The sequence below is a fragment of the Epargyreus clarus genome, unplaced genomic scaffold (genome assembly GCF_041222505.1).
Source record: "Epargyreus clarus isolate Ecla_fem2 unplaced genomic scaffold, WU_Ecla_fem_2.2 ptg000027l, whole genome shotgun sequence".
In the NCBI taxonomy this organism is placed as follows: domain Eukaryota; kingdom Metazoa; phylum Arthropoda; class Insecta; order Lepidoptera; family Hesperiidae; genus Epargyreus; species Epargyreus clarus.
In genome coordinates, this window is record NW_027332234.1 from 4,206,181 (window position 1) to 4,219,603 (window position 13,423).

The 13,423-nt window shown below is 41.2% G+C and overlaps 2 protein-coding genes across 2 annotated transcripts in view; both read left to right on the forward strand.

Annotated features, from left to right (window-relative positions):
- Nucleotides 1-769: 769 nt before the first annotated feature.
- On the forward strand, nucleotides 770-11,107 carry Reps (RALBP1 associated Eps domain containing). Its single transcript, XM_073088502.1, has 5 exons — nucleotides 770-1,139; nucleotides 1,216-1,626; nucleotides 4,020-4,176; nucleotides 6,001-6,154; nucleotides 7,184-11,107. Exons 1-5 carry the CDS (start codon nucleotides 990-992, stop codon nucleotides 8,448-8,450), a joined length of 2,139 nt encoding a protein of 712 aa, XP_072944603.1. The 5' UTR covers nucleotides 770-989; the 3' UTR covers nucleotides 8,451-11,107.
- Nucleotides 11,108-11,766: 659 nt separating this feature from the next.
- fz4 (frizzled 4) overlaps nucleotides 11,767-13,423 on the forward strand; it is a 41,116-nt gene continuing 39,459 nt past the window's right edge. Inside the window, exon 1 of the mRNA XM_073088644.1 lies at nucleotides 11,767-12,819. Coding sequence (XP_072944745.1) covers nucleotides 11,909-12,819 — 911 coding nt within the window. The 5' untranslated portion in view covers nucleotides 11,767-11,908. The remainder of the gene's footprint in view (nucleotides 12,820-13,423) is intronic.

Here is a 13,423-nt window from a genome sequence, read left to right on the forward strand (position 1 = left end):
TGATGTTTCTACACCCATGTTCAGAGAGTTATTGGTTTTTCGTAAAAAGATATACCTAAGAAATCCATGTGGATGATCGTTGTGTATTTTTGGTGAAAACACCATAAGCTCCTAATGACGACAAGAATGAATTTATAAGAATGTACAAAAAACAAGACATTATTGAAAAGCGTAAAGTTACGCTAAAAAAATAGTGATTATATACACTAAGAAAACTTAGCGCAGTTGAACTGCTTCCTATTAATATCAATGTTAGTATTTGACAAACATAGACGAATATGAAGCGATGCCATAGTACCTACTGGAAATGCGATGGTTAAAATTACCAATTATGAAATTACACCGTAAAAATGCTCTTTATATTTTGACGGTGGTAGATCTGTAGTTCAACTCCGGAGGCACCACCGTCACACTTATTTCTGCCCAATAACAACTGTGTTAAGGGCTGTATACTTTACCAAGTCAATCCAGCCTAAGGACTAACCTTAGGGGCAGCGGCGCAACTGTGGCTGACCTCAGATAGTCGATGGGCGGCAGTAGCCACTTTCCCTCAGGTGGATTAGATAGTTTTGACAACATAGCAATACGATGAGGGTCAGTGATATAGGTCAGTAATATGAGGGTCAGTGGTATATTTGCCAGATGACGAACGGTTACTGCCGGTCCGACCTAATGTGACTAGACCCTTAACATAATTAACTATGTTATCTATATTCCGAGACAGATGATGTAGACAATTTGAGTATCAAATATTTTTTTTATTTATTTATCTGTGCAATAAAATGGCTAAATGGCTGCAGGCACGTCGGGCAGCTGTCAATGACATATTCGATTGCTTCGTGTAAATTTTGTGATGTTAAAATTTCAAATCCGTCTGTTTATCAATGAATATGGTTTTAATTAACAGATAATGATTGTAGATGTTTTTTGTGTATTTTACCATAAACAGTAATAGTGTCTAGGTGAAATAATTGTGATTTTTGGTTATAATGGAGGATCTCAATTTGACAGAAACCGAAATGAGATATTTCGGTGATTTGTTTTTATGTTGCGACGAAGAATCAAATGGGAAAATACCAATTTTAAAAGCAACAGAGCTATTTAGGTCATCAAATATACCGAACGAGATTTTACGTCTGGTAATTTGAATGGGATTTAATGAATAACAATGTTTTGTTTGAGTACTTTACTGTAAGTATTAATTATATGTTACAGATCATGGATATAAGCGTGGCTCCTAGCTGTTGTGCGACACTAAATCATATGAATAGGAAACAATTTTATTCAGCTCTTAAGTTAATAGCAGCACATCAAAGTAATATGGCACTAAAACCTGAATTATTAAGTACACCTTTAGATCTGCCACTGCCAAGATTTACGTGGACTCTGAATTCCGACGCGAATATCGATTTGATACAGTTATCTAATTCTCCGAAGGAGCAGCATTTGTCTAAGAGGGATAGGAACTTTGGGGGCAATCTCGGTGCCTATGAACCGATGCGGCTTTCATCTAACTTGTCAGATAGTGATGTGCCACAAACCCTGTCGCACGATGCTACTGAAGCTTTGAGTACAGACTCAGAAATGGAATCGGAGACTGCATCCCAAAGATCTGGCTCTTGTGGTGTAAGTATTACGTATATGTACATAGTAGCTTATATAAATAATGCTTCCTACACTCATAGCCCCACACTTGGATTTTTTCTGCTTCAAAGGTGTTTTGAACACACATAAAGATAAATATGCAAACACGAACTATGAAGGTGGTAGAACCCTTTGTGGTTCAACTCTGGCGGCACCACCGCCACACCTATTTCTGCCTAATAACAGCAGTGCTAGGCGCTGCTGTGTTCCGGTTTGAAGGGTGTGGTAAGGGAGACATACTTTCCAGAGGCGTTCCAGCTTAGTCCTCTGTGGCCGACCTCAGCTAAGAATATCTAATCCTATTAAGGTTGATTATAGATGTCCATGGGTGGCAGTAGCCACTTACCATCAGGTGGACTGCATGCTAGTCTGCTTCTCCTATATTATAAATTAAAAAAAAATTGAATGCATCATCCAGATATCTATCTGTCATCAAGATATAATAATATATACATAATCATAATAAGCTATGCAATTACGTTTACATGGTACTGGAACCCTAATCTTAAATATCACATACCATACGTTAAAACAAATCTATTCTTATAATTTAAATGTTTTTATTAATGTTAAATTGACTATCTCTATCTCTTGTTCAGTAAGTGACTTGTTTGAAAGGAATTCTCTGTGTAAAGAAGCAAATATTATGATTAATTACATATCAAAACTGCTTATCAGATGTTCTTATCATATTGCGAGCCTGTCTTATTTCACTGAGTAATATAATGGACTAAATATTGTTTTTGATTTTGATAATTCTATATGGAATTATCTTCGTGTCATAGATTTGAGATCTAATAACTCACTATGTTCCAACATTGTGCATATATTTGATTCATTATTAGTCTATTGGTAATTAGATCAAAGTTTAATAGATTTTGCTGTTAAAATAGTAATTCACCTGTTACTTGTATCTTTGGATGATGTTGTATGATATAATTTGGGGCATCCATGAATTAGTTGAAGATTTTTAAGAAGTTATTAGTCCTCAATCAATTATCACAGTATTCGGCAGTCAGTATTTTGTCATCAATGCAAAAAAACTGTTATAAGGCATAAACAGGTGTAGCAATTATGGCATCATTTTGTTTTGTTTGTTGTAATGGCTCATTTTATATGTTATTTCAAAACTATTATACTATATATAAATTTCTGCTATTATTCAGAAACAGGACTAATATCAGTGCTTGAATTACACACTAATTCTAAAAAATATGTAAATAAAAAATTACATGAAGTAATTTTTTAAATAATATGTGTACGATTACAATATTCTGTCATGAAAGTTCAAGCAGCAGGCGGTAAAATTACTCTGGAGGCACCACTGCTACACCTATTTCATAATAGCACTCTTAAGAATTGCTGTTCTGGTTTGACGGCTGTAGTGTGGGAGACATAATTGCTGGACTCATTTTATTTAGCCCTCAGGGGTAACAATGCATCTGTTGCCAATGTTACGTTGGAATCTTAATCTTATCTGGTATTTAATACAGATAAAAAAATGAAGACCCTAAACCATGTTGATATAATATGGTTAAAAAAAGTAATATTTTTATATGACATTACTATGTAAAAACTGATAACATTGGGTTCACACCAATATTGTTATTTAAGCATAATTGGTATTGATAAAAACAATGTAAGCTTTGCCTTATTGCTGCGCTGCGTGTATTTTTAACCATATGTAACTTGCAGATGTAATCTGTACATAGATTAAAATTGTTATTGTTACTAATTCAATATGTAGTATTGTAACATTATTTTAATACAGTTCTGTTTTTAATTTCGATGTTATAATTCTTTTAAGATATTTGGGAAAATCATGAGAGTATTATTTACGAAACTAGGGCTAGTAAATATAGCAAAATGTGCAGAAAAAAATAGTATATAATTATGTTGAATATTGTGTCATTTTGCACCAATTATTTTCTACTTAATTATGCCAAAGAAGTTTTACTTCTTAAGTGCACACACTCCACATGCACAGTAGTATTCTCACTAGTAATGGTAAATATCTGATAATAGTTAGTAAATATGTAAATACTTTCTATGGATCTGTCTTTGCTACATAAAATATTTTCTTTTCTGTAAGAAATAATTACATCTTTGATTTCAATACATTTATCAGTCCATACACATCCACTGCTGAATACTGATACCTCCAGTCCATTGTCACTAAGCTGTGTGTTGGCAACCATAGTTGAATACCTTTTCATGAGATGATTTTCATGATTCTATGTGATTTGATTTATTTAAGTACCTATAAACAAATGTAGACTTGACACTAAACATTATCTCCCAGTCAAGATTCTCGTTTGTTTCACAGTTTGTGCCTTCAACAGATGATAATAACAAATGTACAATATATTCTACAGCGAAGAGCGAAGGCCGGTTCCCCGTGGAGCACCGCCAGCGAGAGCCCCACGCCCACGAACAGCGTGGCGGAGCGCGTGCACCCCGTGTGGGAGCACAGCGCGACCGGCCGCGGCGTGTGGCCCGCCAACACCGCCGAGGAACACACGAGGCTGCTCGGTGAGTGTTATGACCCCTTTTTTTTGTTATCCAGGGGGAAACCTTCAAAAGGTAGTTGATGCCGTGGGAGCGATACAGAGTTATGTGGGTTTCTTACCACACTATAACCCCCCAAGGTGGCCGTCCTCGGCGCTGCGTAGAGGACTCCGGGATCTGCAAAGGAACACAACCGGAGTCCACTTAGCGCGTTGCCCGTCGGGCTCCGCCCAGGTGAGCTTGACGCTCGCCACACCGTCTGGTGCGTACAACGGTATGCGACCACACATACCGCCGTCCTTCCCGGGGCCGGTGGCTGGGCGGTTCGAGGGGTGTTTATGACCCTTGGGGAAATTTTCAAAACGATAGAACCTGTATTAGGTTCCATTTTAGAGTTTCCATCTTCAATCGTTCTTCTGGCTTTTGTTGCTTGTTGGTCAGGTTTGAAAAGTGTGATAAGAGACGATTTCATGACGAGTTAGTTATTCCAATAGGATAGCAACAGGATAATAGCAATTGTGGCTGATATCAGGTAATATTCCAATTCTGTGGAGTTTATTACAGACGTCAATGGGTAGCAGTGAACTCATAACATCAGATGAACGTATGTGCTCCTATTGTGCTATAACTTGTTAAAATTATGCGCCCATGTTTGTCAATTACAGTTCAAAATATGCTAACTTTACTACACATGACGTAACATTACGCCAAATAAACCATTGCACTCTAATTACGTTGTGTGCGTCTGTTAATTCGGCCGCTAAATACCGCTCTTGTTATCGTTATCAGGTAATGACGTGAATTATTTAAAATTACCGTACGGTGCCCCTCATAATGGCTGGCTGTTTGTGTGGGAACATTAAAAATAATTGGCGCAAGTATCAATCTACCCAGTGTATTTTCGTAGAGGACCACTAATTGACGAAATGAGCGTAAGAATTTCAATTTAGTAGGTAGTTGATTCAAGTACCAATGTTTATTTAAGGTATTGAATGTTTTTTTGCACGGGCTTTCAGTTGTGAAGTATTTATTATTACGCCTTCTGTAAAAAAAACTATCTACGTGTAAAAGTCCACTTAGTTACAGTCCGCGCCAAACTGCTAGTCCGCTCTGAAATTGTTGCGAGCAGCTGTAGTCATACAATTCGTTATGGTGAAGCAAATCATTTCTATATTATTTATACGCGGACTATATTATCATCATTATCCCACAGATTAGTTCATACAGACGTTTTAATATTGTATTTGGAAGTGGCAGTTATTATGAAATTATTTACAGGACGCAATTTTCATTATTTACCACATACATACAATTTCAGCTTCTAATTACACTATGAATGTCTCTGTCGGCACAAAATATTATTTTATACTATACCCTGTATAAGTTAATACATCTATTTACCATACTCCACTGTATCTTATTATTTTGATAGATATTATTTGGAACCCAAATATAATGGTCGTTAAATTCAATATGAACTCATCCATCCATCCATCCATCGGCCTTTTAATGTCCACTGCTGGACATAGGACTCCCCTAATTGGCACCACCTTGTCCCGTGCTCTTTGAATCCAGTGGATTCAAATATCAATCATAAATTAGTAATTTCCCTAAAATATTTGAAATACTTGTTTATCTATTATGTAAATTACGCAGTATTATTATTATTTATTCGTAAATTTTCTCTAAAAATGTTTTTTATTTGTCAATAATCCAAAAAAAATAACTAACAAATCATCCTTTTAGTGGCTTCATTCAATTTCAAGCCGGTGAAGTATCTTTACTTATCAAAGATTTTCAAACTATATGAATTATTTGATAAACCTGTTATTATATTGTTATTCACAGGTACGGAGGAGGAGTCGTCGGACCGCCACTCGTCGGAGGAGGAGGGCGAGGGCGAGGACGTGTTCGCGATCAGCGAGGCGCAGGCGCGCCACTACGCCGCGCAGTTCGCGCAGCTGCGGCCCGAGCGCGGGCTGCTCTCCGGACAGACTGCTAGGTGAGACGTGGTCTCGGGACTAGAATAGGGCTACGGTATCCCCTGCCTGTCGTAAGAGGCGTCCAAAAGGAGGCTTCCGGGGTTGCGACAAGAGTGGGAGCTCGAACCGTCCAGCAAGTAACCCCGGGAAGGACGATGGTGTGTGTGGCCGCATACCGTTATAAACACCAGGTGTGTGGGAGGAGCGTAAAATGCTCACCCCAGGCCAGAGCCCAATAGGGGCATCGCGCTCAGAGGACTCCGGTTGTGTTCCAAGCGCTGAGGACGGCCACCATGGGGGGGGGGTTTAGTGCGGTAAAAATCCCACATAACCCGGCGTCGCTCCCACGTCGTCGGGTACCTTTTGAAGGTTTCCCACTCGTGAAGAACAAAAAAAGGTGATTGCTTCTTCGACTTTCCGGTAATATAAGGCATGTATCCGGGCAAGAGTAGCTTTGCAATGAGTGACATATTTTTTTTAATATAAGAGTAGCAGATAAGCATGCAGTCCACCTGATGATAAGTGACTACTGCCGTCTATGGCCATGTGTAATCAACCCCAGATAGGATTAGTTTCATACATGAGGTCGGCCACAGATGCGCCGCTACCCCTAAGGACTAAGCTAGAACACCTCGGAAAAGTATGTCCCTTCAAACAAGAATACAGCACCGTTTAACACTGCTGTTATTAAGCAGAAATAGGTGTGGGGGTGGTGCCGCCGTAGTCGAACCACAAAGGATTCTACCACCTATACGACAACATGCTGCAGCATCTGAGCATGAGAAGATGCTCAGCACGTCATAAGGCATTTTTCATTGTTCGACGGTCCTTATGGATGCCGTAAAACAAGTTCGAAGATAATAATATGTAAGCAATGTGCGTGATTCACATGTGCGACAACAGATAGCGCTAATCGTACAGTTTTAGCAGATGAAGCATAGTCTGTCAGGACAGTCTAAAAGATGTTAAAACAAGGTTATTTCTAGAATTCACAATAGATATAATGTTATTATATCTGTATTTCACGTTATTTTTTGGTATATTTACAGAATGTTCTTCGAAAAGTCGCGCCTTTCTGTACCGGATCTCAGAAAAATTTGGCAGCTATCTGATATCACCAAAGACGGAAAACTTACGCTAGAGGAGTTCAGCATAGCCATGCACCTCATCGTGCTCCGGCGAAACAACATCCCCGTCCCGGAAGTGTTGCCGGCCTGCCTCGTTCCTAAGGTAGATTCTAACTTTTCCCAGCACGCCGTCACGACCGACCTAGTCGATTTAGGCTCGGACATGTTCAGCTCGGGGACCTCTGCCGATTTTAACTTTGCTCCAAAACCTGAAGTGAACGACCCCTACGAGAGTAAAGCAGCTAAAAAACCCGAAGAACGGCCCCCGTCACTCACTCCGCCGAAGCCCGAGGCGCAAGTCAACAACAAGGAATGGACCAAGTTCGTCGATTCGCCCACCTCGAGCGTGTCAAGCCCGGGCCCCAAGCCCGTCAACTTCGACTTCCACAAGTCCGCACTCGAGAAGGATCCCAAAATATTCCATCCGGTCGCCCTGCGCGTCACGCCCGACGCCAACACCCTCCCCCACGGCGACGGCGACATGCGCTCCAGCACGTCCCCGCGGCGGGACGACTTCGCGCACGCGTTCGAGCTCGCGAGCCCGAAGCGCCTGAACTCCCAACCGCCCGCGGAGCAGCCCCCGAACGGCACGTCCGAGATCAAATCGATCCAGCGGCCGCAGCCGAAGAAGCCGGTGAAGAGCGTCGGCGTGCTGCCGCCGCCGCCCGCGCGCGAGTCCTCCGTGCACGCGGACGACGGGCCGCAGTCGCTGCAGTACGCGCCCAAGAAGGAGCCGCCGCCGCCGCCGCCGCCGCGCCCGCTGCGCAACCACACGCGCTCGAGCTCGCTCGACCTGAACCGGTTCAAGGGCGCGCCGGCGCCGCCGCCGCAGCCGCCGCCGCGCATGTCCCCGTCGGCCGCGTCGCCGCCCGCGCGCCGCCTCGTCAACCAGCGCAGCGAGGGCGAGCCCGCGTTCCCGCCGGACGCGTTCGCGCCGCGCGAGTACGAGGGCGAGGGGTTCGGGTACGCGCGCGACGACGGGCCCAAGATGCACGGCGCGTTCGAGGTGTACCGGAAGCCGTCGCGCGAGTCGTCGTGCGAGGCGGACCCGGACGTGAAGGCGCTGCAGGAGCAGAACGCGGTGCTGCACCGCATGTGCCGCGGGCTGGTGGCGGAGCTGGCGGACGTGCAGCGCGAGCGCGAGGCGCTGCGCGTGCGGCTCGACGCGCACACCGCCGCGCCGCTCTAGTGCCGCCGCCGGGCGGTATCCATTTGTGTATCTTTTGTGCATAGATAAGTATAGATATCTCACCGCCTTGTAATTGAAGGAAGCCATTAAATTACTTAAACGCCTGACAATTCTGTCGGCCATTTAATGGCTGTCATGGTGTAAAATACGTGGAACAATGCCGCCATGCGCAGTTAAGACATGAAATCAAAGAAAAGGTGCAGAGAAATATCGTTTCATTCGTAAATGATCTAAAAACTATTTTTTTTAATATTTTTCAAACACGAAATAGATGACAGTGACAATTTCAATTGTCGAAACTGGTTACATTTTCTTGTTAGACGTGAGTAATCTTTACTTATCTATGCTTTTGTGCCTAAGTTATTCGTCATCGTCATGTTTGATTTGTGTAATCTCATTACTACATTCGATTATTATTATATTGTATCGTTGATATGAGTAGGATTCGATGTTGTACTCTTCGAGTATGTTACGTTGTTGAGGTAACAAAGTTTGAAAAGTATTCGATAACTCAGCCGACGCGGGCTGTCGTTGTAACTGTACTGTTGAACCTTTGTTCGCGACTCGGGTTTAATTAGTCGTCGATCCGACGTGGTGGATGCGACGATTACGACTGTTCTCAATATTGTAAAACTATTTTAGTCCTGCCTGCATAGAGGCTATAATTTTTTTTGTAAACTCCTGTCTGAAGTAGACGTTTGTAATTTTCCAACGGTTCAGTCACAATATTTGATTAAGACGTTTTAATGAAACAACACAATTATATTTATGTATAGTTTATAATCGCTCCTGAACATTTCCAGAATTCTAACAGTCTTGAAGACTTATAAGTAAGTTTAAGTAAGCATAAGGCAAAGCTTATTTGTGCTCTAAGCAGAGACAATATTGATTTTTAATAAAAATGTAGTGGTATACAATAGCAGAATAGTATTTGGCCAAATTCTATGACAGATTGAAAAAAATCGTTCGAAAAAAAATCTACCTCAAAATTTTAAAACATTACGTTTTGCAATATTAGATACAGCATTGCTTTTTGACAAAATAAAAAAAAAAAAAACTTATGCAATGGTAATATGTATTATACCTTATTTGTGTTCCCTCCTTATTTGAGATAAAATGGAAAAAATAGAACAAACCATGAAAAAATTGGGTACTTACTATTAAAATATTGACCTACCTGACATTTATAGAACTAAGGTCGGTCAAACATACATTGTTATTGGTGAAAATAAGTCTGAACACATCTGAAGATGTATGAAGTAGATTACCGAACAATGACGGTTAGGTAACCCTTTCGCTCGAATACAGAGGCATAAAAATACTTCCGTTCGCGCCAAAAGCCGACATCGCTCGGCGCGAGTAGTAGCGAGTACCGAGTACACCCGATACATATTGTTTACACATTTGTATTCGTGTATGTTCGTCTCTAGCCAGCATGTTATAAATGTTGCGAAACAAATACAACACACCCGTCTTTAAGGCCAGTTTTAACATCTAAAAATTGTACTCAATGTTATGTTTAATGTCCTAAATTTTCATTATAAAAACTTTTCCTACCAATAATTGACTACGCTTGTGACACAGTGATCATTAACTCTGCAATACTCTGCATTGTAAAAGGTTTCAGGTTCTATCCTCGGCCAGTCAGACGTTTAAATGATAAAATATTTAATCTGGGTTTCAGTCGAGTGTTGTGTAGTTGCCTTTGTGTGCGATCATGGCACTAACAATACTACTGTGGGTTATGTGTAGAGAAAACGTAAAACTATTACTTTCTGTAAACATTACTCCCTATATAATTATATATTATGTAAAGATATTTTTATTAGTCATTGATTAAATGTTATGAACACATTACAACAAGAGAATGGCGCTAGAATTGCTTGCATTGCATTCCTTTTGTTTATTTTATTATAATGTTAAACGCTTTATTATATTATTGTATGTAATATTAAAACTAAACGAAGAGTTTTGCTAAAGTATGTGAATGTATATTATGCGTTAGATATAGCTATTGTAAAAATGTCATGTTTGGAGTGAAAGACTTACAAATTTTGAGACAAACGGTTTACACGGGACTGTAATTTGTAAGTAGGCAGGCGATGATTTTGTCGTTGTGCAAGATAACCGTTGCAACGTGAACCAATAGTTTTACTTCATTTGCAACAATGTTTTGCTGTTTGTGTAGCTTTAAGTTCACTATACACGGAAATAATTCCTCCAAAATGTAAGAACGCATAGTCATTACCCGTTCGTTCTGAGACGAAATTCTGTGTATTTTGAATTTCAGAGCTAATGTTATAAAAATATAAAGATTACAATTAAATGTTAGTTTAGTATAAATGAAATGTGTGAAAACAACTTGTACGATATAAGATTGTTGTAAAAGTATTTATCTATTATTTTAGTAGTATTAATAAGAATTATTATTCTTAATCGAGCAGTCTGCCAACTTTATGTAAATATCTTTATTTCTCCTACCGCATAAATTATATCTTTGGTATCTATTGAAGCTTGTTGACCTCACAAATCTATATTTCGGTCCAATTTTTGTAAAACTAATATTCATCATATTTACCTATTTATGTTTCATAAAGAATATACAGTAACGCGTATTATTGTAGTAAACTATGTACAATAAAATTATTTCAAAATTTTATTCGCATTTTATTGAATTCCGTAAAATCCAATATTTATGTTACGATATACATAGACTCGTCTAGTATGTTTTATGGGTAATCGCTCACTATTATCATTATCGAAAAATCGATATTTTGATAAATTGATAGATATCGGTCGCGTATCATAAAGCTAGAACTATACTGAAGATATCAATGCATTTTATTAATAAGGTCAGTTCCAAACCGATTGCACATTATGCACCAGATTGAATTACAGTTTTTATTATTTCACGGAGTTTCCGCTCTATAATAATAAGCACTTAATTACTGAAATTAAATTATTAATTTTTTATGATAAAGAAAATTACTTTAATCCTATATTAGTATAATAGTAGATATTTGTATATAACAGAACTTCATGATTTAAAAAAGTAATGGCACCATAACATAGCTCCCAGTGTGTTATCAACTTAATTTCGATAACAAGTCGGTAAGTATCGTGATCGTGAACATAACGAAGATGCGAGGACAGTTGTTCGCTTAACGAGGATCGCCGATCACGGACAGCGACCGACGAAGCTCGCGCGAGTCCTCTCCTCTCCAATTTCCCTCCCTTTCCCTCCGATACAATGTGGCGCATACCTGTCCCGTGGACCTTTTTGTTGTGGCCCGGAGGCCCGGCGCTCCCCGCGGCGACGGCGCCCGCTACACACCGTCTCGAGACGTGATACGCGACGCACGTTCGTCTTCGTCGCTCCGCGGCGCGCGCGCGCGGTATTATTTACGATTACGATGAAACTTTTACAGTGACTTCAGTGAAACCCGTCGTTTGTCAAAATGAAGTGCATCATTTCTGTCGTTTTAACCGTGATACTCGCAGCTGAAACAGCCGCTGAGGCCTCCGTTAGGACATGTGAACCCATAAAAGTGGCAATGTGTAAGAACATTGGATACAACCAAACGGGAATGCCCAACTTGGCTCGGCATACTCTTCAAGCGGACGCCGACGTGACCCTGCAGACGTTCAGCCCTCTCGTGCAGTACGGCTGCTCCTCTCAATTACACCTGTTCCTATGTGCGGTCTACGTTCCTATGTGTACCGATAAGGTAGCTCTACCTATCGGTCCCTGTAGAGGATTATGCGAAAGTGTGTACGCCCGTTGTTACCCCGTGTTGAGAGGGTTCGGATTCCCTTGGCCGGCAGAATTGGAGTGTTCGCTGTTTCCAGCCGAGAATAATCACGAACATATGTGCATGGAGGGACCGGGAGAGCGCGCACCACCGATAGGGACAATTCCCTTGGACGCGGCGAACGCGAACGGCCGAAGCCAATGTCGGAAGCTCATAAAACCGAACAGCTGGGTTTGGGTGAGAGGATCCGGTCGGTGCGCTCAGTTCTGCGATGCAGAAGTGTTGTGGGAGGCCGGAGAGCGGAAGGCGGCTGAAGTTTGGTTAGCGACATGGGCAGCGCTGAGTTTCGCGTGCACGTTAGCAGCGGTGGCGGCCCAGCTGGCTTGCGGCGACCGGGGAGGTGCTGGTGAGCGAGCGCTGGTGCTGGTGGCGCTGTGCCGGTGCGCGGCGGCGGCGGGCTGGGGCGTGCGCGCGGCGGCCGGCCGCACCGCCGCCGGCTGCGCCAAAGACTCCACGATGCCCACGCGCATGCTCCTGGCCCACGATGGATTGGCTAATCCGAATTGCGCTGTTGTCTTCCTGTTGCTCTATTACTTCGGTCTCGCTGCATCTGTTTGGTAAGTTAATTAATTTGCATGTTTTTGTAACTGATACCATCTTCTATCTTCTTAGTCTGAAATTCTAGTCTGAAAGTCTGCTTTTGGCTTACAAACTACCTACTTATATCATTAGTTTAGCACGAAATGGATACCAAATCAAAATAAATTTTACTTACAGTTAAAAAAACTGTTAAATCATTTTTTTATACTCACTTACTTTTACACATTTAACTTACGGTAAGTATTATTTAAAATCCTATAGTAATTTATGTAAACGGTGCCGCATGTTTTCAATTGTATTGACAATACAGGTGCAAAAAAAAATTCGCAATCTTTACAATAAGGACGGCACCAAACAGGTCAATACAATGGATTTAGTGGACAATGCAGATCCCAATACCTGCTGCCATTGTCAACCGACCCAAAGCTAACTTTGTCGTCAACCAATTATATTTTATCACCTCTCATAAAAGGAACGTCGCCTTTAATTTTCGGAATATGCCAATGCCAACGAAGCAATAAAATAAATGTCCGAATTACCTCTACCCAACCCTGAAATAGCCAATACTGGCAATACTAGCCAATACTCAAGAGTGAATAGGCTACTTCTAGGCAAGCGTGG